Source organism: Polychytrium aggregatum (assembly GCF_025602895.1).
Source record: "Polychytrium aggregatum strain JEL109 chromosome Unknown BJ171scaffold_19, whole genome shotgun sequence".
NCBI classification, from domain to species: domain Eukaryota; kingdom Fungi; phylum Chytridiomycota; class Chytridiomycetes; order Polychytriales; genus Polychytrium; species Polychytrium aggregatum.
The window spans coordinates 203,966-224,937 of NW_026516221.1; the positions used below are offsets into that span (position 1 = coordinate 203,966).

Consider the following 20,972-nt stretch of genomic DNA (forward strand, 5'->3'; position numbering starts at 1 on the left):
CGCATCGCTCGCTCAATCAGCCGTGGGAAGACATCTGGAAGCACCCTCCGAACGGCAGACTCAAACAGTGCGACCATCCCGACCCTGAACCCCTCGGACGCATTCAGCGCTGCGGCCTTCCTGTACTGATGCTTCACAATCCCAAAGAAGTTTTCGATGGGATTGAAGTCGGGCGAGGCAGGTGGGGTGAAGATCACTGACCATCCTCGGCGCTCGATGCAGTCCAGGACAGGCATTGTCTTGTGCATGCTGACATTGTCCATCACAATCACAGAGTCGTCTGGGAAGCTCGCTCGCTCAAAGAACTCGACCATCGAGTGTGTCTTGAATGATGTGGGGATGTACACGCGATGCAGCACACCAGAGTGGTTGATGGCAAATGCAGCCGAGACAGACTTGTGTTTCATGTGATTGCGCTGGCGAAGCGGAGCACCCTTCGGTGAGTATCCGTAGAGAGGGAAAATGGATTTCCTGATCCCTGTCTCATCGACAAAGACGAATCGTCGTGGGTCGATGGAACGGACCTGGTCCCTGAACTGTGCCACTCGCTCATCCAGTCGCTTGGACTTGTAGAGGTGTGTTGCCCTCTTGTGTGAGAGACCTGCTCGGTGGATGGCAGTGTGGCAGAGTGAGAGTGATACTTTCCTCTGGAGGATGGACTCGAGCTTGCACCGCAACACAGGACCAGTCTGGAACGGGTCCTGTTCAATCAGGGTGCGAATGACTGGACATGCCTGCTCGAAGAAAGTGGATATGCGAGCTGGGACTCGGGATGGGTCATCCAGCTTGCATCCTCGGTGCCATCGATGGATGGTGCTCTTGGACACACTGAATATGGAGGCAACCTTACGCAGGCTATGGATGAGGGCGTAGCATCGCAATGCGGTGGTGCGAAAGTCGGATGTGTGGCGAATGGTCATGGCCAGCGCGCGATAACATTGGGTAACAAAATATTCGATGAATGGTCAAAAACCCGGGTGTCCCGTTTTTTATTGGATTGCCTGTATTCGGGCCTGATCGTGGTCGGGTCGATTGCGCGCCAGCCGATTCCCTCCCAGTGCCCGTCCAGCCGATCCTCCTGCTCCCCTTCAGCTACATCTGCCCTCCTGGCCCCTCGCCAACTGTATCTACCCTCCCGGCTCACCCAGCGCCGTTTCTAGTGGCCGTATATCTGGATCTGCTTACGCCCCGCCGTTGCCCTCCCCAGCTGCTATTTCTCAACTTTCGTCAAGAAGTTGCTCACCAAGATGCATCCGGCGCTGAACGTCCTGATTTGCTCGTTCCTTATCCAGCTGTTGGAGATTGTTGGCTATTCCTTCATCGCCAAGCAGGTTCGGCGCGACTCTCGCTGCAACCAAAGCACCAGCACTAGCGCCTGGACGAGTCTCTTCGCTGTCCAGTCGCTCATAGGAAATATCAGTCCAACATCGTTTCGCTCTGTTGTCCTCACCACTGTTTATCGTTTCATAGGTATATCTCCTTCTCTCGTGGCTCTCCAACCCAGCCCAGCAGCGCCAAGCCGAGAAAGAAAAGCGAGAGATCCTGGATCTGAAAAATGAGCTGAGCAGCGTGAATGCACAGGTGGGCTCCCGTATCCGATCTTGCTCGTCTCGGCGACTGTGCTCCCCGCCTGTGATTATTGGACAGACGAGCGATGCCGAAGTATTCCGCTCGATCGGCTGCCACACTCATCCCCGCTGTCCAACTTTTGCTGGCAACTTCGGCACGCTCCCGCAGGACGAGTTTGCCAAATGGGCCAAGCTGAGACGCCAGCTGGACAAGAAAGTTGCTGCCTTCGAAACGAGCGGTGGGTTCGAGGGCAAAGGAGACGGATCGCCACCCGAGCGAGCTGGGGGGGGATATTAGGCGGACACAGCCATGTTCCCTGCACCGGCAAGATCGTTGCCGTCGACGGCGAAGCCCCACAGACCTGCAGTCATGAAGAATCGGAGACGAGCACACCCGGGTGCTGTTCATTGCGAGACGGCAAAGCTGATCTGACTGAATCCGTTCCAACGATCGGCCATCTCCTTCTGATACCCTTACCATGCACGCCTCTGTTCGACCAACGATAGGCCGCGATCGTGGTCTGCAAAAGGCCACGTTCGAGTTCCAGATCTCATGGGGCCTGTGGCTGACTTTCTGGATCGTCAAGCTGTTTCTGATGTTCACGTACAGGGCCAGCCCCATGTTTTATGTGCGCAAGTCCTGGCTGGGCCCCTTCTACTACTTTATCTCCCTCCCGTTTGCACCGAAAGGTAGGCACCGATGGCTTGTGCGAGGCTATACTGAGGACAGCTGGAAAACAGCCAAGGGGAGGATCCTCGCAGATGCCACGAGCACAGCGGGTGCGGTTGGGTGGTGCTGGCGCAGGCAAGAAGTTCCAGGCAGACGGCGTGGAAGTCGATCGGGTGAGCTCGCTTTGGAAGAGACATGCATGTGGCCACTTCGTGCCATTTAACCCTTCGTTTTGCATGTATTTTATCGATAGGATCTGTCAGCGTTATCTACTGGTTTTTCGCCTGCCAGAACGTGTTCACCCGACTGTTGAAGTCGATCGTCGCAGCAACAGCAGCCCGAGCCACACCAGCTCAAACGACATCAGCGGCGACTGCCAACTGAGCCGGTGTTCCCCGTTCAATCTCTCCCTCCTCCTCCCCCCGGTATATATGCACCGCTCACAAGTATGGGACGCTGCGTGTTTCATTCCCAACTCCATTCTTCGCTGGGTCGTTAATACAGCGCTGTTCATCCAGTGCACCTGAGAGTATCATCAGCAGTGGCGACAGCAGCAGTGGCCACAGCGATGGCCAGGAAATGCAGAAACATCAAACTGGACCTCGAACACAGGAGCTATATTTGGAGACAGAAAGTTCTCTACACAATTAACCTTGGTGAACAGCTAGACTTCGGTACAGCAAAGGACGGGTGCACTGATGATAAATCCAACGAGCGCTCCGGCAAAGGTAGAAACACATCCAATGACAGGCAACACCAACGAGCCAACTATCAAAAGCACTCCCAAAGTAACGTTCTGATGGGTGAATGGGCCTGAGGGAATCAGAGCCATGATGCCGAGTGTTGCGGCTGCGACGGTGCCGGTGGCTCCGACTATGTAGCTGCAGAACTTAGAAGTACAAGCAACGACCTCTGTTCCAGACATGTGAGGCAGAGTGTAACGGGGAGGCAGGTGGCTGTTTTGAGAGGCGGAAGGGCAGTCGCTACAAGCTAATGGGACTTGAGAATGGCTTGGTCAGACAATCGGATCGGCCAAGACGGATATGCTCAGCTGGCCAGAGAGGCTTTGGTTGTGGACAGCGGTTGACGTGCGGCCAAAGGACAGACCAGGGTGCGGATACTCGAACAGCGGAAGACTGGGGACTGGGGGATACGACAGACGTGGGGGATTTTATATGGCCTCGGGCCGGGCATTAGATTGCGGCCGTGCAGCCGACCGCACCCGATCGAACAGCAAGGACATTCGCCAATGCACCGTTTGTTCTGGACTGGCGGATGCATCCCGTTTCGTCCATATTGGTCCTGATACCTGCTGCGCTCTCTTGAACCGCACTCGCGTTCAGCAGCGGCTGATGCATACTCGGGCCGGGGACTCCAGCGATTCCCTTGTCGATATCTCAGCAGGCGGGAAATTTTTTTCTTTCTTTGTTATTGTTGCAACTGTGTGCGGTATCTCGGCGGGTGGCTGTCGCGAATTTTGGCATATTTGGGCAAGTTTCAGCCTGCCTGGCGCGTGTGGCGAGCGCTGGATGAATGGTCTGGCTCCCATTTGTGGTGGTTTCTGTGATACCGCGCAAGGCTGGTGCCGCAGGAAGCGCTGATCGAAAACTGTCTGGGCTGTGATGGGTCCCGATACCACGGAGCAGAGGCGGGCAAGGCCCTCGATCGTCGATGCCAGTGACCGGGGCAGTCCCGGACCGAAATGCACCTGTATCCGAGGCAGCGAAAAACACCCGCTCGGACTGCAAGCCTGCATCCCACTGGGCGGAGATCACAGGAACAATGGGGCCGGCCAAATGATAACGACTGTGTCGAGGGCACATGGCCGCTGATGGCTGCCGCTGGCATCCATGATCTGCTGACGGCCGGGCTCTCATGAACACTGTCGAGCTCCGCTGCCGCAGCAGGCGGGGAGATGTCATGGTCGCGTGCTGCCAAAGGAGTGTGTTCGTGTCCCAGATTCAGGGGGTGGGTTCTATAAATAGCACTGACGCAGTGTTATTTGCTCACCTGCACCGGGTAGTCGTGGTGTCCCTGCCCCCTCTCTCGGCCGCTGGACTCGCCAGCGCTCCGTCCACACACCCCGCTCGGCTCCAAGACCGTCCGTCCACGATAATCAACTCAAGGTCTCTGACTGCACATGTACATGCACATGCACTCCCTCGAACACTCTCGGCAGCTGCCCCGCTGGAACCCAGATGTCCTGCACCACATCTTTGGGCTTTGCCAGGCCGCCGGCGACTTTGGCACCCTCCATGCCGGCATGCTGGTCTGTCGGGCCTGGTCCTGCGTTGCTGCTCAGTACCTGTACGCCGATCCCGCTCGAGTCCTGGCCACATTCATCCACCGAACCGACCCAGACCTGTTCCCCGGCCTGCCTTCGCCGTGGGGACACTTTGATGCTGGGCTCAACAGCCAGCTTTGGAGACACTCCCACAACCGAGCTCGGCTGCTTGGCCAGCTCGTTTCCTCTATCCTCGACGGCTCGCACCTCCCGTTTCACGACTACGTTGGACATCTCCGGTCCTTTGACTTTCGGTGGCTCCTCGCCCGGCCGGGATGTGACCAAGATGGAAACGAAGACGAGGACCAGGATGAACCCGGCTGCCATCCTGTCCACTTTGCTTCCTACCGTACTGACACCCAAGACAAGTGGCTGCGACACCGAGCACTCGAGCGCCTGCCGGCCCAAGTTCGGTCGCTGGCCTCGCTGCCGAGCCTCTTTGACGAGCCAATCCCATCGCTGCTGCCCCGGTTTTCGCACCAGCTCCGCCAGCTCGAGATCCTGGTGGCCGACCGAGCGGTGCTGGAGCTGCTCCAGGTCTCCGGTGCTTTCCCACAGCTGACGGAGCTGCGTCTGGACCTGCGCCCGCTCTCGGAAGACGGACTGCCCGAGCGCCCGCGGGCCTGGCGACAAGATCGAAACGACCTCGAGGATACAGACGGGCGATCCAGACTGCAGCAGCCGGTCTCGGCCCTGGTGTCGGGCGTAGTCATGAACCACCGCGGACTGGCACGGTTCAAGCTTGATTCGCTCGGCTCGGGACTGCTGGATGTTGTCCACGCACTGCGCTTCCTCGAGAACCTGACTCATCTCGGCCTTTACAACTGCGACATGACCCGAGCCAGGCTCGGCCGGCTGGCGCTGGACTACGGAGACGGCAGCGACAGCAGAAACAGCGATGGCGGCCCAGGGGTCGGTGTGGCTCTCGTGGGGTTGGAGATTGCGGACTGCCGCGGATGCTACGATGACGACCTTGTGCCGATCCTGCGACGCTCGGTGCAGACACTCGAGTATCTCTCGCTCAAGTTTACGCAGTGTACCGACGCCGTGCTTGACGAGATGCTCGACGGTGTCGGCGTATTGGTCGACGACGGCAACACCGCCAACGGGCCAGCCGCAACCCATTCAAGCACTTGCGCCCAAGTACATCCAGACAATGAAGCCCTTAACTCGATACAAATATGCAGCCGGACCGACTGTGCGTTGATGCCGCTGCGGACGCTCAAGCTCCATGGTGCTTTTCAGACGACACTGAGATCGAGCACACTGCGCCGGCTCGGGCGGCTCTGCGGGCGGCTCAAGGAGCTGGACCTGTTTGACACCACCTTCGAGGTTGCCGGCATCCACGACCTGCTGGAGCTGCGTGGTGCACAGCTAACGCATCTGCGGCTCATCAACGGCATCGACGGCACCACCCTCGACGACAACACATTGGCGGTCGTCGCCCGCAGCGGTCGCCGCCTGCGACATCTCGATCTCTCCTTTGCCCAGCTGACAGGAGCCGGCATCGATGCTTTCGCCCGCACCGTCGCAGCAGCACATGCAGAGGCTCAAGCGCAGGACCCGCAGCACAGCATCGCTGGCGACCGGCCTGGGCGATACTCGCTCGAGTTTGTTCGGCTGGTGCACTGCGGCGGACTGCAGAGCAGCCACATTCGATCGCTGGTCAAGGACATGCCGACCATGAAGACGCTGGATTTGCGCCGGTGCTCGGTCGTCGGCCACGACGAGGAGCAGCGAGTGGTGCAGATTGCGCGGGAGGATGGAACGATTGCAAGCGTGATTGTGGGCGAGTGATGCGGCGATGTGGGGTAAACGATGGATGCGGTGGATGTGATGAATGCGATCGATGTGGTGATACATACAGTTAAGGTACTGGACTGTTCATGATGGCTGGCAGGTCGTTCACGGAATATGATACACACAGCACACAGCACGCACAAACAGTGACTATAAAATGTGATTTGTATTGATGTTGTGCATGATTCAGAATGGGCGGCCATCGGCCACGATAGATCACATGCAGGGCAGATTGGTGTGCCCCGCTGGCTCGTTTGGAGCCGAGAGAGTCGGTGCAAGAAAATCAAAGTGAAACATGAAAGGCGCGGCACATGGCAAAAACACAGCCATGTTCGCGCGAGGGGGGGGTTGTTATCTGAATCAACAAGTGTCATATGCTTCTCGATCGCAAGTCGGCGGCACAAAGGGGCAGCAGCGAGACAGAGCAAGCGAGAGAAGCGGGGGGAGCAACCAAGGCACCGCAAATCCAAGGAGGGCAGAGCCCGGCCAAAAAGCTCCTCTTCTGATAGTAAGGCTGGTAACTATCCAACACGACCCGGGAAAGGGAAGGCCGGTTCCAACGGCGGAACCAAGAAGAGACGGAGCTGGCGGGGACTGTGCGGGGGAGGGTGCGGCAAGGTGCTGGGGCAAGGTAACAGAGACACAAGTGAAATCCAAGTCATTCTAGAGGGAGGGATTGAGAAAGCGGGGGAACTGGTCTTTTGAAAAGAGAGTTGGCGCGGCTGGGGGGAGCAGCCATCAGAAACGTCGCATTCCAGGGCAGAAAAGGAAAATGGAATGCGGGCGCGCCGGGGGCTTTCTCAATATACGCTACAGTGCTTTTCCGAGGCAGGAAAGGGTGAGAGCCTCGGAACAGCCCAGGGTAAGGCATTGACGCGACGGACCACGAGAGCAAAAAGATTAAAAAAAAAGAGGGTGAAGAGTATAAATAAAGTGTGGTCCGTCGAGCTGTACCTGTTGCATAGGGCTTTGGCCGAATTCCAGGACAGGAGGGGCAGCGGAATTCGGGGCACGGGAAGGGCGTAGCGTCCCAAATGATCTTGTCAGAAGTAGCGGAACGATCCATAAGACGCGGGCAGAGGCGCGGCGGCATCTTGAGGATGGAACAATGTGGGTACATTGGCAAGGGAATGGGTTGGCGAGGCGAGCGAAATGCCATTAAGCAGTTGCGCCGGTTCGCTGGCAGGTTTGCTTGTCCTAAACAGAGAAGCAAGTTTAATCGAAGGGGCTCCCGAGCCAAGGGTCACATTGCTGAAAGAGGAGTGGTGGTTAAACTTTACCAGGTGGCGACGAAGCGCATCCGAGCGGGTGAATTGTCGAGTGCAGTGCTGGCACGAGAACTCCTTCTGCTTCCGGTGGCAGCTGTAGTGGCGCTCCAGGTCGTGGGGGCGGACAAAGCTCTGGGAGCACAGCTCGCAGCGGAAGGGACGAGGGCGGTTCAGGTCGTGCGTCTTGACGTGGGTCTCGAGGTTGAATCGACGGGTGAAGGACTTGCCGCAGCCGTCGTGAGTGCAGGTGTACTTTGCGTGCCGGGTGGGAGGCGAAGCAGGCGCAGACACGACCTGGAAGGTAGGCAGAGGAGCGGCGACGGGAGGCGAGTAGGGGGTTGCGGGCATCGACATGCACGCGAGGAGATTGTTGTTGTTGCTGTTGTTGTTGCGGGTGGCCGTGTCGAGGAGGGCCAGCAGCTTATCCATTGGAAGGATGACGTTGACGCTGTGAGGGTCGCTGTTGAGATCCACGGGGATGGCGGGAATCGAGAGAGGGAAGGCCGAAGGAGGGGAGGTCACGGGGGTGTTCATGGGCGAGTCCATGAGGGTGTTGAGCTCGGGAAACAGCTTGGCGGGAGGATTGACGGGGGTAAGGAGCGCGTCGAGGCTCAGGGATGACGAGCACGGGGGCGACGAGGCGGGGGTGAAAGGAATGGTCATGCAGTCAAAGACCAAAGGGGTGGCCGACGAGAACAGCGACGCAGGCGTGACGCAGGGATCCTCAAAGGCGGCGATGGGGGTAGGGAGGGGATGGCCCAGCACCGGCGGGGTGAGATCGCCCTGGCTGAAGAAGGTGGGAGTCTCGCACAGCAGCTCGTTGAGCACGGCGTAGTCGATCTCGGGGGAAGTCACAGGAGCAGCGGGAGCAGGGGGAAGAGCAGATGCGCTGGCGGTGGTGGTGTCGTAGAGAAGAAAGTCAAAGAAGGCAGAAGTGTCGGAGTGATCGAAAGGGTTGGCGGCCATGAGCGGCAGAGACTCAGATGGGAAAGGGTGGTGTGGCAGGGGAGATGCAAAGCCGTCAAACAAGACGCTGAAAAAGGGGGGGATTGCGGATGCCGCTGAAGCTCAAATGGAGCTTTGTGGGAGCAAAGGGCCAAGAAGATCCGACTGAGATGGAAGGGCTCAGAGACCAGCAGGGCTCAGAGACCAGCAGGGCACAGCGCAGGGCGGAGGCAGAGTACCGACGGAAGGCGAAGCGGACCTGGATGTCTATTTATCATGAGAGGCACCGCCAAGGGATGGACGGCGAGGAGGCGAGGTATGGACGAGAACGCCATGCGAGACAAGGGCGAGACAAGGGCGAGACAAGGGCGAGACAGGGGCGAGGCCGAGACCGCAGCGAGAGGGAGCGAGGAGGCAGCGATTGGGTCACAGAGACGAGAAGAGAGCCGCCTCGCGCCCCGACGCGGTGACGCATCGCCGGCACACGACAACGGCGCACGCAGTGTTGTCGTGGCTCGGTCGCGCTGACGTGGCCGCTTGTGTGGCCGACGCGGCCGCCGTGGTATCCGTCCTCGCCGGTCTCGCCGGGCCTCGCTGCGGTCTCGTCGGAGCTCGGCGGCACAGCGGCTGCTCATTCGCTCGTGCGACAAGCGCTTGACTTCGCCCCCCGCGCAGTGCCTTGTTCTGTAGCGATTGTATGGAGAGGTGCTTTGGCGAGCACCGCCCCTCGATCTGGCTGGATCCGCACTCGCTGGCTGGATCCGCACTCGGCTGGCTGGATCCGCGCTCGGCTGGCTGGATCCGCGCTCGGCTGGCTGGATCCGCGCTCGGCTGGCTGGATCCGCGCTCGGCTGGCTGGATCCGTCGCGTGGGAAACGGCACCACCGACAGCGTCACCAATCCAATCCGATGATATCATCCATCGCAGCCACACACCCGCAGCGTATTGCTCCGACATGCTCTTCTGCTCACTCGCCTGCCCTTGCATACGCCCGCTTGGCGAACGATTAATTAGCAAACTACCCTTCCTTGTCTCAAACCCGTCTCGCCGTACCGCCCCGACCCACTCGCCCAGCGCCTTCCATCCATGTCCATGACCCTGTGCATCTTGTTTCTGTGCGTGATAATGTGCGCATCCCTCGTCTCGGCCGCGCCGGTCGTCAAGCCGCTGTCGATGAGGTCGACTAACGAACGCATTGCCGTGGTGAGCATTGCATCCCATGGCTTCCCGCTGCAGCAACGACCGGCATCGCTTCTGCGTCCATCGCGGCTCTGGGTCACAAACGCACACACTAAGCACAATCCGGGATGTGGCTTGACCATTTCAGACCGAAACCAATGTGCAGTGTACCGTCGTGCCCATGTTTGGCCGCTTCACCCTCTCGGTGTCCTGGACAGCCAACACAAAGAACACCATGGCCGTTTGCGCACCCTTTCTCCAGTCCGATTTCTACTTTTGCGACTATGTCCACGACGTCCCATCTCCGGACGGAACATACGACTGGACCTCGCTGATCTGGCTTGACCCGAGCAAATGTGCTCTGCAGTCTTCTGAGTGGGCAAGCAGCTTGGAGGACTACTTTGGTCAGCCGGTCACCTGTGACGCTATGCCTTGCAACCCGTCCCCGAGCAGCCCCACAGCATGAGAGATCTCGTCCTCCTACATGCCCCGACAACGCGTGGTCTTGCTATCGACCCGACATGCACCGGCTCGGCGTTGCCTGGCTCGGAGTTGCCTGGCTTCTGTCAACACGACTGCTTTGTGGGCCGAGCGTATCCAGCTTCATGTCGCAGCGTCATGTGTGTACCCCTGTCGGTATAGCATGGGTCCATCGCCGGTGCTCAGTGCAATATGCGCACCTGTCTCCCCACCATGGAAATAGACATCGACGCTTCAGCGCGGCGAATGCACGCCTCCTGGCAGAGAGGGCGGCCGGGCTTGGACTGGTCGTGGCGCAGGCAGGCGTGACCCCACATGACCACAATGTCCAGCCCGCCTTCTCGGGTCCAGATCCGTTTCCGTCTGGCTTTCGTCGCTCCTCGGCCACCACCTCAACCGCACATCGATCTCGACCGGCATCCGCGTCCGTCGCACCGGCCTCGTCCGTCGCATCCATCGCATCTTCTCGGTCTATGGCTGCCCCCAGCATGGTCCCCGGCACCAGCATCGATCTCGAGCAAATCCTCGACTGCGCCATCCAGGTCCTTGACGCGGCCACCAGCAACCAACCCACGCATCGCCGCTGGGGCGTCATCGACTTTTTCTCCTCGTATTGGCCAGAGGAAGCCTGGAGCTTCGTTCTCATGAAATGGGACACGGACATTTCGAACCGCCCTGCTGTCCGCGCCGCGCTGCTGCTGGCTCTCACCATCCCGCGAAAGCGTCCGAGCCCCGATCTGCAGCGCATCACCGAGCAGGTGAGTCCCGACATGACGATGGGCAGCATTGGCAGCACCGATCTGCTGCGGGTCGCTTCTGTCCTCCACCTTTCTATTCTTCTCCTCTCCTTTTCTTCTTCTTTTGGGCTCGCTTATTATTATTATTTTCGAAGCAGCGCTGTCCCGTTCTGAAGAAGAGCAGCTGCCTGCATGTGTCGTTGCTGCCGCCGGCTTTGGCCACGCAGATCGCTGCACTGCTCGGACCGCTCGATGACAGACGGCATGGTGTCTATCGCTCCGACCACTTCTGCAGGAGGCACTGTCGTCCCAGAGACACTGCCATGGATGCGCTGGTGTCTGGTGCCGGGCGGCCAGGCCCTTCCTGCTCGGAGAATCGGCTTGACAACGAGCCAGCCGGCAGGATCTGTTCGGCCGGTCCGATCGCTCCTGCACGGCGCTCCAGCCTTGCCTCGGCCCGCCGGCAAGCATCATCTGCCAGCACCATCTGCCAGCAGACTGCCGACAACGCAGAATAAAGCCATCGACGTTGCAGGTTTCTCCTTGGGCTGGCTGGGTCGGACGATTTTCTTTTTCTACCTTTCCCTTTGATCCCGTCCCACCAGCGTTTGCCCACATAAACTCCGAGCCAAGGCCGGCACATAACCAATGAAGGCGATTTTCGTCTGGCGTGCTGGCACGTTCTCATGCGAGATCCAGTGGTGCTTGTGCTGCTCGACCATATCACTGTCCCCGGCTGTCCTCACATCCTGATCTGAGTGCTCTCCCTTCATCCGCGGTGAATCATCTGTTGACACTTGCGGCTCGATGCTCTTTGTCTCTGTTCTGTCTCCTCGTACACCATCCGGACCTGTCTATTCCAGCTGATCCAAAAAGCACTCGCCGACCCAAACGAGACCGTGCGAACTCTTGCGGCAATCCTCAAGGATGTTCCCTGGCCCACAAATGGAGGCCTCACCCTGGAGCTCGATCCCAACCTGTGTCCCATCTTCGAACAAGCCTTCCAGGAGCTCCGTACCGGTAAGCCTGCGACCGGCCATAACAGCCACCTGCACTCGCCGTCCAGACTGTCAATGTCCCGCATCGCCCACACCCACCACTCGCTGACATGTTTCCTTCCCGCGCGCCCGCCCTGTCAAATCGCGGCAACCATAGTGAGCTTCCCGAGCACACTATTTGTTCCGCGCTACATGGCCTATCTGGATCCCGACGTCGTCAATGGGCTCATTCCCGGTGGAGAGGCCCGCCTTGCAACCGAATCCAAGGAGCCACAGCTTCGATTCCGTCCTGAGTTTGCAATCCCATCCAGAGAAGAACGACTGAAGCTCTATCTCGGAGGTACCCCACGCTGATGGCGGATGAATCAGAGTTGTCGCCTCAGTCGGCCCGGATGAGTGCCGCTGTCGCTGATGCGCAACTGGACCCTGGATCCTGCACCCGTCCATAGATCTGACACTTTCACCCTCGTGCGATGCCCCAGACCCCATGGCCGAGGACACCCAAAGCCCCGTCGGCTTGTCCAGTCTCCCTGCCAAACCCATGGCTCGTCCCCTCTCTGGATCCCGCCTTCCGCTCAAGCGCCCGCCCATGATTCCGCTCTCAAGGCCACCTCTCCCCCGTGAGTCACCGCCTGCGAGCTGCCTGTGAACTGCCTGCGAACTGCCCAGATCCCATGAACACAGCACGCCCTTCATCGTGCTGCGCTGGAATCATGGATGCTCAAGCGAATCTGATCCGATCCCCTGTGCTCCATATTACTGCGTAGGCGTGACTGCAACTCCATCCTCCAAAACATCTTTGGGCATCAACAGACCCATCCCCAAGGGCTTGCAGCGTGAATCCCGGATCGTTCAAATGTCTGACAATGACTCGATCGAGCTGAAGAAGGAGTACCTGAACGAACAGCGAAAGCATCAGGAAGGCATGTACTACTGTAGCGATCGGGCGACTTCTTTCTCCGCGAGCTTCGCTGGGCTCGACCACCGCTATTCTCTCGCTGAAGCCTGTGTCGTGCACAAAGGCACCTCCATGCTCATGATGTCGGTGATCCAGCGGGTGTATCCAAGACGGCTGCGCTGACTTGCCTTTTTTCTTGCTCTGTGCGCTGTCACCGACACGATGGTACTGTCCATTGACTCGGTTCGGCTCGACTCGACTTGACTCGGCTCCTTCCTGCCTATCGAACACGGCCATTCATCGCGCCAATTTGTCCCGGCGTTGTCGATCTGTGCTGCAGAGTTGGAGCGGGCCAAGGAAGAAAAGATAAAGCAGCGTAACCTCGAAGCCGAAGAAAAACAAAAGAAGCGCCTCGAGGCCATGAACAAGAAGAAAGAACTCCAGCAGCTCAAGATGCAGGAGCGACAGCTCGCCCAGCAACAGAAGCAGCTGCTGAAGCAGAAAAAGGAGCACTCCCCGCAACCGGCATCCGACGATGCGCATGTCGATGCCGAGGTCTATACCAATCCTGAATCCGATGCCAACTCGCATGTCGCTCATTCGCCCTCCGACCTTGCATCTCCAGCAACCCTGCCGCCCGATACGCCGGAGGCGCTGGATCATGAAAGCTCGCCTCCGCCTCCGCCTCTGCCGCTGCTGCCGCCGCGCTTGTCCAGCATCGAACTTGATCCAGACTTTATGAGCGTCGAAGTTTCCGTGGAGATTCCGGTGGCTCCGGAGAGCGATGACGAGTACATTCCCGAGGTCTCTGCATCCAAGCGCCAGACGCGATCGTCCTCAAGCCGAGCTGCTTCCGCAAATGCAGCCAAGGCATCGAAGCCATCCCCGAGCTCTGGCGATGCCACCAATGACACTGATCCACAAGATTCGTCCAGTAAGCATTGGCCGTCTGCTGCGCACCCTTTGCTCTAGCTATTGGATTTCTGCTCTCGGGCGTCATCGGAACCGCATCCCTTTCGACCCAGTCAGGTTCACCAGTAATCTCATCGTTTTTTCTATTACTCCTGATAGAAACGCCAAGCAAGCGAAAGCGCAAGCCTCCTGTTGCATCCGAAGCACCGAACACACGCAGGCGTGGCAGATCGGCGCGCGGTGCCGAAGAGCCCACACCATTGCCACCGACACCTGCCGTGCAAAACGGATCACCAGCCACAAACTCAGCACCAACAGCGCGCGGACCAGGCTCTGCCTCCAAAAACAAAAGTACTGCTGCTACCGCTGCTGCTGCTGCTACTACTGCTGCTGCCAGCTCGGAACAGCCGCAGCAGAGCCAGCCAAGTCTGAAGGATATGCTTGACTCAATCTTCCAGTACTCAAATATGGTTACCGACGACCACCGCAAGATCATTATCGATTTTATGAATGGAAGAACAGGTACGATCGCGCAATCCGGACCCTTATCATCATCACCCTGGTGTCAAGTGGCACTCTGGCTTCGCGCCCGCTCCTTCCCTCCCTCCGCACAACCCATTTGAACGGACGCAGAGGGACAGCTACGCTCATTCGCACACATGTTCTTGCTATCCTATCTTGCTTGCTTGCTCGTCCTGCAATGACCAGACAAGAGTATGCCCAAACAATCTTTCCTGCTCAACGTGAATACCTCCACGGACCACGACAATTTCGAAGTCACTGAAACTCTGATGATCGAGCTGGATTTCCAAGAGGGTCGCTGGAAGAAACTCCGGAGGACGCAGAGGCTACCCAAAGCCGCTGCCGCCGAGAGCGCATCCGCTGCCACCGGGCCCAAGTAGCCTGGTGAGCAACCGGCCGTGGACTGGCCTCTGACGATGAGGAACAGGATCTGCGCCTTCATGGTGCGACTATCGAGTTGCGACGGGGTGTTTTACATTGATTTATGCTCCAATGTGTTGTTCGCACCCGACGATATATGATGTGCGTGCGCGGTGTGTGTATGGGGATGGTATGCCAACAGGATGCCAAATGAATTGAGTTTCCCTGTTGTTTCCTTTCTCGCATTCACCCACTCGCTCTCTTTATCTTTGTTTTGTTTCTGATTTTTACTTCTCGGGCTTGCATGCTCTCCACGGAGCCGAAAACAATGCTGAATGGTGGCTGCTCTTGATTGATTGCTCGTGATGTATTCTAACGGGGTGGGCTCGGTGCGGGCTGCTGAGGGCCGATTGCTGAGGGCCGATTGCTGAGGGTCGATTGCTGAGGGTCGATTGCTCAGTGGAGATCAGATTCCTTCAGCTGCTGGCCGTGCGGTGTTACCGGCGGGGTCATCATCAACTCGGACTCGAGTCGATGGGCGAGGGCGCTGGCGATCGGAGGTGCCAAGAGCGTCGCCGTCACCATGCCCACAAATACCACCTGAGAGTAATAGTTCTCGCGTCGGTGCTCAAAGTGCACCGAGTGAACCATTTCGATGGCGGCCGTGCACAACGTGGCCTGGACACTGGCTTTGCCAATCCAGACGCCGGAGGCATACATGCTCTCGATGTGTCCGAACCCGACGAGCTCCCGGCTCACCAGATATGTGGCCAGCATCCGGAACACGAACCCGCAGCTGATGATGAGGACGCAAGGAACCACGACCGAGACGGGCATCTCGCCCAGGAAGATGGATGAGCCGATGATGGGGAAGAGAAGCGGCTCCAACAGCGTCCAGACGCGTTTCAGCCTGAGCGGATGCCGGAATGTCGGATGTCGGAATGTCGGATGTCGGAATGTCGGAATGTCGGATGTCGGAATGTCGGATGCCGAGATGAAGGGACGACGAGATGTTCAGGAGTGTTCAGGAGTGTTCGGGAATGTTCAGGTGTGTTCGGGAGTGCAGTAAAGCCATATGCCAGATCGATGTTGGCAGGGACAAGTGCCGACGGCGGGTAGTCCAGGCAGATCGCGATCATCGACAGTGGGAATCCCAGCGAACACATCCATTGATAAGCGAGGGTGTGAAGAATGTTGATCGAATCGGTAGTGACATGGGCACGAGAGGCGAAAGTATCGACGGTGTTAACCAAGGCAAACGCAGTAGAGACACCATCGTCCGTCCGTAGCGCATGCAGCACAGTGCCCGCTGTGCCCGATTGATGCCCGCAGATGCCATCGACACTGTTATCGACACTGTTATCGACACCGTTATCGACACTGGCACTTACTGCTGGTCTGCCCAGACCAAGTCCTCGTGTTGGACCGTGCCGCCGTTGGCCCAGGTGCTCCAGGCAAGCATGACAACCAGACTGGCTGCCCCAACGCTTCCCTGTTGCTTCAGAGCCATCATGGCGATCGCGCTTCCGAGATAGACGCCGGCGACACCAAAATACCGTCCGGCATAGGTGTGAATAGTCCATCCCAGACCTGCTCCGAGGAAGGTGCCGAGCAAGAGCCCTGTGGCCAGTTCCTTGGCGACGTTCCAAACCGAGACGGGAACTCCAAAGCTGATCGAGAGCGAGATGCCAAAGACCGTCGTGGCCACAAAGACGTCGATGCCAATCGAGCCCAGCAGAATCGAGAGCAAGCCCTGAAGGTCGTTGCCCAGGGCCAGTTCGGCTGCGTTCTGGGTCAGCGGCAGTCCTCCGCTGCGTTTGACAGCCATCCGCTCCTTGGTCGCAAAGAGCAGCGGCACGACCACCCCGGGACTGATACTGCCGATTCCAAAGGCAAATAGCGCCGCAAATGGAAGCGGCAGGCGGAGGACCGAGAAGGCCAGCCACATCAGCACCGTCGACTCGACCAGCAGCGGGATGGACCCGATCTTGAGGACTTGCCACAGGTTGCGGTCGAGCTTGAGGGTCAGCCCCGCTCGGGCAATCGCCGCCGTCAGCGCGAGCGACCACAATTTGGTTGTCCACGAGTGCGGGATGGAGACAATGATCGAAGGGAATAGGTTGCGAAGAAGGACGCCCGTGAACAGCATCGACAGCATCGGAGGAGGCCGGATTCCGGTAAGCGGCACGAGCCGAGCCGCGGCGGCTCCCATTGCGGCCGTGACGGCCAGCGATATCAGGCAGCCGATAACTTGGATGGGCGGATGCACATGGTCGACAGGGGGTGCATCGGGTGTGAAAGCCGCCGAATTTGTTCGCACGGCGGCACTGCTTGCAGCTTGCGTCTGCTCGGCCATGGTCGGTCCCGGCGCCTTATCGGTAAGGGAACCAGCGTCGGCCATGACGCAGCCGCTGGTCAGCAGCAGAGCCAGGAGGCCAGACGATACCAGTGCAATCTGCGGGCAAGGCAAGACAGAGCCATATCGTAAGCTGGAGAGCAACAGGAGGGGCCTATTGTTGTGCCGGACACTCCATCGAGCCCAGCCCGTCGCCGTGCGCTCTCCATCGACAGTCCCGGCGAGGAGGCTTGGCGAGCCGATATTCGTTGGTTGACAGATTGCGCCGCGGGGGAGGGGCGTCTCACCTTTCTCGTGGGGCCGCGCATGGCGATCATATTTGCAGACGGCAGTGCGATCCAGGCGGTGATGGCGGCGACGGCGACGGCGACAGAGCGACTCAGGGGCGGCGGGATGCTTGGAGGATGTCGCAAGAGCACCGGCGCAGGTCGGCAGAAAGGGCGGGCGGCGTCCAGCAGGAATGCAAGGGGGAATCGGCCACTGGGTGCGGGCTGAGCCAACGACACGGGCGGTGCCACCGTGGCCATGCGGTGCTTGCGAATCAGCGGCGGTCCACGACAAAATGGATCAGGGCCTGCTCGGATGGATTTGGTGCGCACAGCCCACTGATACGATGCACACCAATACGACGCACACTGATACGACGCACACTGATACGATGCACACTGATACGATGCACACTGATACGATGCACACTGATACGATACACACTGGTACGATGCACTCAACCCACACGGATGTATTCAGACAAATAGGAAAACAGGCGCTATTCCTCGAGGTGTGCAGCTGTCGCTTGCCCAGCAGCCGCCAGGTCTCGGTGATACTTGAGGAAGTCGTTCAACCATCGTTGGTCCTCGGGTCTGTTGAGGGTGGTGGGCTGTTCACCAAGAGAGCTAAGGTTAGTACTCGACAGAGTCGTTCAGCTGCCTACGATACTGGCCTTGCTCGCCAACCATGCGGGCCATGCACATATACGTACGTGAATGTAAATAGGATAGCTTGGAGTCTCGCGGGTAAAGAGAACGATGCTACCGACGGATGTGCTGGCTTTATGCGTCCAATCCGACAGCGCCGATGGGATATGCAGCAGCTGTTTATCGAATCTGATCCAGCCGTCGGCATCGGCCACTGGGCTCCAGGCGGGTAGGTTGGGCTCCGGCCGGCGTGCAGGCACAAAATCGGCGGGTCGCTGCGCCGACCGAAGGTACTTTCCGTCGACCAGGTCCCACAAGAGCTGTTGTCCGTTCACGTCCTCAGACAGGATCGAATCCGAGTCGTTCGAGACGGCAAGGGACTGGATCGCTGCCGAGTGGGCTGTGAGCGTCTGCACGAGCGAGCCGCTCACCGAGTCCCACACCTTGATCGTGCGGTCGTCTGATCCCGACAATATCCACTTGTTGTCGCGGCTGAGGATGACAGTCTCCACGGCTGCAGCGTGTCCCTCGGCGAGAGTGTCGGTTTGATCATCCCAATCAATGTCAGCACTCCACAGCTTGATGGCACCTCGCTCCGAAGCAACGATGACATTCGCACTATCGGTCGTGAATACGATGGAGGTCACCGGATCGGCGTCTCCCTGGAAGCTCCGGAGCAAGGTCCCTGCGTTGACGTCCCACAACTTGACCACACCATCGTCCGACGCCGATGCAACGACGCTGTTGTTCGGGGATATTGCGACCGAGAGCACGGCACTCTCGTGGCCTCGGAGGATGAAAGTCATTCGGCGCTCGGCAATGTTCCATAGCTTGACCGTGCGATCGACTGAAGCAGACGCAACTATTCTGCTATCAGCAGAAACAGCCAGGGCGGTAATTTCGTCGTCGTGGCCATCCAGATCCCCATGCTTTTTAAAGCTTTCGCTGCCCAGGAGGTGGATTCGGTACTGATCTGTCGAGGCCACCAGAAGCGATCCGTCCGGTGTAAATTTGGCGCAATTGCCTCGGCTGGTATAGTTTTTGACTTCAATCGGGGCAATATCATCCTCGAGGTATTCCCAAATCTTCAGGAACGTCTCCTCGGATCGCGAGATGAGTGCTCCTCCGTCCGGGAAATAGTCAAGGGCGATCACCGGTTTGGTGTGGCCGTTGAGCGTGAGCCCCAGTTGGCCCGTTTCGGTTTCCCATATCTTGATAGTTCTGTCGGCTGACCCAGAGGAAATGCTCGAGCCATCAGGAGCGACGGCAACAGTGTTCACTGCACCGTGGTGATCGTTGAGGGTGTGGACCAACCTCTGAGTGGCAATATCCCAGACCTTGACCGTCCCATCATTGGATCCAGAGACAACGTAGCTGCCGTTCGGTGTGACGGCCATGCTTGTTACTACACCAGTGTGGCCCTCAAAGACCAGAGCACGCGGATTGGCGGTCGGCGCTCGGGTAGTTTGTTCGAGCGAGCGGTATGTGGCAGCCACAAAGGGGATGGTCATCTGTCCCTGAGCCTGGAGGACGTATTTGCCGTAGATCAGGCCTCCTTTCGAACAAAACGCCAGTCCGGCGCTGTAAACCTGGGGAGCGCTCTTGACGATCGAACTCTCAAACTCCTGGGCAAACGAGTACGCCTCCTGCGCAAGGAGCTTGGTTTCAGCAGCAACGACCGCGGCAGGTGCGTCTGCGATAATGCGGCTTAGTTCACCGAGACTGTTGATGACGGCCGGGAATTGCCGGCTGAGCGAGCTGCATTCGAGCCAGAAGAGCAGATGGGTGGAGAAGAGCTGGCCGAGGATATCCCCCAGTCCGACAGTCTGATACTGGTTCCATGTTGTTCGAGTGAGTGTGTCTGGCTGCAGACAGTGTAGAAAGTGGGAGGCAAAGTGTGCGACACTGTACTTGAGGGCTTGGCTGATGTTTCGGTCAACAAGGGTGTCGAAATCCGGGATGCTGTCGTGGAAATCGTATATATCGCAAATGTTGGCCTTGGGCTCCTCTCGCACAATGAGACTCAGGCATTTGAAAGCAAGAACGATGTGGAACCGATACGAGACATGGAAAGGCTGGTCGACTGCAGCCCCGTGGAGGAGGTAGGTGGCCACGGCCTTGTGCTTGGCGCTCCTGATAGCCGCATGGCTGGAGGTAGTGTTGGTCCCTGGATCCAGGACGCTGTCAAGGCAGCGGACGCACTTACGAACGATGTCTATGTCGATGTCAAACAAACGAGATATCACAGCGGACGTCAGAGGCACCTGGGCCGTGGCTATGGCTGAGAGGACAACTTGTAGCTCCGGCAGTCGGCTGGCATAGTGGAAGATCCTGGCGAAGGCACGCTGGTAATAAGCCTCGAGGCTGCCACGGTCGACAGAGTCTGATCCGGCCACGGAAAGGGTGAGCTCAAAATCGGCATCATCGTTGCCGCCGTCCTCGAGGGTCAAATCAAGGCGGTTGACGAGGTCAAGACAGTCGATGGCGGTGCCACGGGCGAGCTTGTCACGCCACTGCTCCAGAACAGGGATAGGTCTGGGAGCAGGGATGGGCTCGGGCACAGGGATGGACTCGGGAACAGGGATGGGCCTGGGAGCAGGGATGGGCTCGGGAACAGGGATGGGCTCGGGACGGAGTTCTTGGTGGACATGGGGCGACGGATATCGGCGTTCTTCCTCAAAGTTCGCTTGGTTGCCCGTCTTGAATGGCTCGAGGGCGACACGAATCTCATCAAAGGTCAGACGCTGAGCAGGATTTTGGTGCCAGCATTGCTGGATGAGATTCCATATACCGTCGGGGATGCCGTTGAGTCGGGCGGGACGGAGACCTTGCAAGACATGCTCCTCGACAGCTCGGATGCGTAGGGGGCCGTCCTGGCCGACCCAGATGGGCTGGCAGTTGTTCAGAACCTCGTACATCGTGATGCCAAAGGCGTAGACATCCGTCGCTGGGGATGGATCGGCCAGCGGCTCGTTGGTGAGCATCTCAGGGGCCATGAAGGCATGGGTGCCGCGACCCAGGTCTCTGGGTCGGATCAGGATGGCCGAGACGGTGGTGCGGCGGGTTTGTTGCAGACCGAA

General features: G+C 58.6%; 6 protein-coding genes across 6 annotated transcripts; 4 read left to right on the forward strand and 2 right to left on the reverse strand.

Moving 5' to 3' along the window:
• Positions 1 to 1,008: 1,008 nt before the first annotated feature.
• Positions 1,009 to 2,739, forward strand: BJ171DRAFT_105764 (WRB/Get1 family). The gene is made up of 5 exons (XM_053105405.1): positions 1,009 to 1,331; positions 1,471 to 1,581; positions 1,738 to 1,807; positions 2,076 to 2,258; positions 2,492 to 2,739. The coding sequence occupies exons 1-5, from the start codon at positions 1,248 to 1,250 to the stop codon at positions 2,620 to 2,622; spliced, it is 579 nt and encodes a 192-aa protein (XP_052966445.1). The 5' UTR covers positions 1,009 to 1,247; the 3' UTR covers positions 2,623 to 2,739.
• A 2,981-nt stretch (positions 2,740 to 5,720) lies between these two features.
• BJ171DRAFT_505631 (uncharacterized protein) lies at positions 5,721 to 6,403 on the forward strand. Its single transcript, XM_053111043.1, has one exon. It carries the CDS (start codon positions 5,729 to 5,731, stop codon positions 6,317 to 6,319), a length of 591 nt encoding a protein of 196 aa, XP_052966446.1. The 5' UTR covers positions 5,721 to 5,728; the 3' UTR covers positions 6,320 to 6,403.
• Positions 6,404 to 7,480: 1,077 nt separating this feature from the next.
• BJ171DRAFT_581948 (uncharacterized protein) lies at positions 7,481 to 8,556 on the reverse strand (the record flags this gene model as incomplete). The annotated part of the gene is made up of 2 exons (XM_053114133.1): positions 7,481 to 7,519; positions 7,603 to 8,556. The coding sequence occupies 2 exons, from the start codon at positions 8,554 to 8,556 to the stop codon at positions 7,481 to 7,483; spliced, it is 993 nt and encodes a 330-aa protein (XP_052966447.1).
• Positions 8,557 to 9,622: 1,066 nt separating this feature from the next.
• BJ171DRAFT_619542 (uncharacterized protein) lies at positions 9,623 to 10,181 on the forward strand (the record flags this gene model as incomplete). The annotated part of the gene is made up of 2 exons (XM_053115401.1): positions 9,623 to 9,739; positions 9,864 to 10,181. The coding sequence occupies 2 exons, from the start codon at positions 9,623 to 9,625 to the stop codon at positions 10,179 to 10,181; spliced, it is 435 nt and encodes a 144-aa protein (XP_052966448.1).
• Positions 10,182 to 10,683: 502 nt separating this feature from the next.
• Positions 10,684 to 14,642, forward strand: BJ171DRAFT_581950 (uncharacterized protein; the record flags this gene model as incomplete). The annotated part of the gene is made up of 8 exons (XM_053114134.1): positions 10,684 to 10,953; positions 11,796 to 11,952; positions 12,088 to 12,270; positions 12,413 to 12,550; positions 12,698 to 12,975; positions 13,171 to 13,762; positions 14,071 to 14,262; positions 14,449 to 14,642. 8 exons carry the CDS (start codon positions 10,684 to 10,686, stop codon positions 14,640 to 14,642), a joined length of 2,004 nt encoding a protein of 667 aa, XP_052966449.1.
• Positions 14,643 to 15,078: 436 nt separating this feature from the next.
• On the reverse strand, positions 15,079 to 16,978 carry BJ171DRAFT_581951 (uncharacterized protein; the record flags this gene model as incomplete). Its single annotated transcript, XM_053114135.1, has 2 exons — positions 15,079 to 15,532; positions 16,014 to 16,978. The coding sequence occupies 2 exons, from the start codon at positions 16,976 to 16,978 to the stop codon at positions 15,079 to 15,081; spliced, it is 1,419 nt and encodes a 472-aa protein (XP_052966450.1).
• Positions 16,979 to 20,972: the final 3,994 nt, after the last annotated feature.

Bases quoted from the DNA above. Each gene is read 5' to 3' on its own strand.
- BJ171DRAFT_505631 (XM_053111043.1), top strand. From the start codon at position 5,729: ATGCCGCTGCGGACGCTCAAGCTCCATGGTGCTTTTCAGACGACACTG.
- BJ171DRAFT_105764 (XM_053105405.1), top strand. From the start codon at position 1,248: ATGCATCCGGCGCTGAACGTCCTGATTTGCTCGTTCCTTATCCAGCTG. The intron at 1,582-1,737 runs GTGGGCTCCCGT...ACGCTCCCGCAG, and splicing joins TGAGCAGCGTGAATGCACAG to GACGAGTTTGCCAAATGGGC. The intron at 1,808-2,075 runs GTGGGTTCGAGG...GACCAACGATAG, and splicing joins TGCTGCCTTCGAAACGAGCG to GCCGCGATCGTGGTCTGCAA.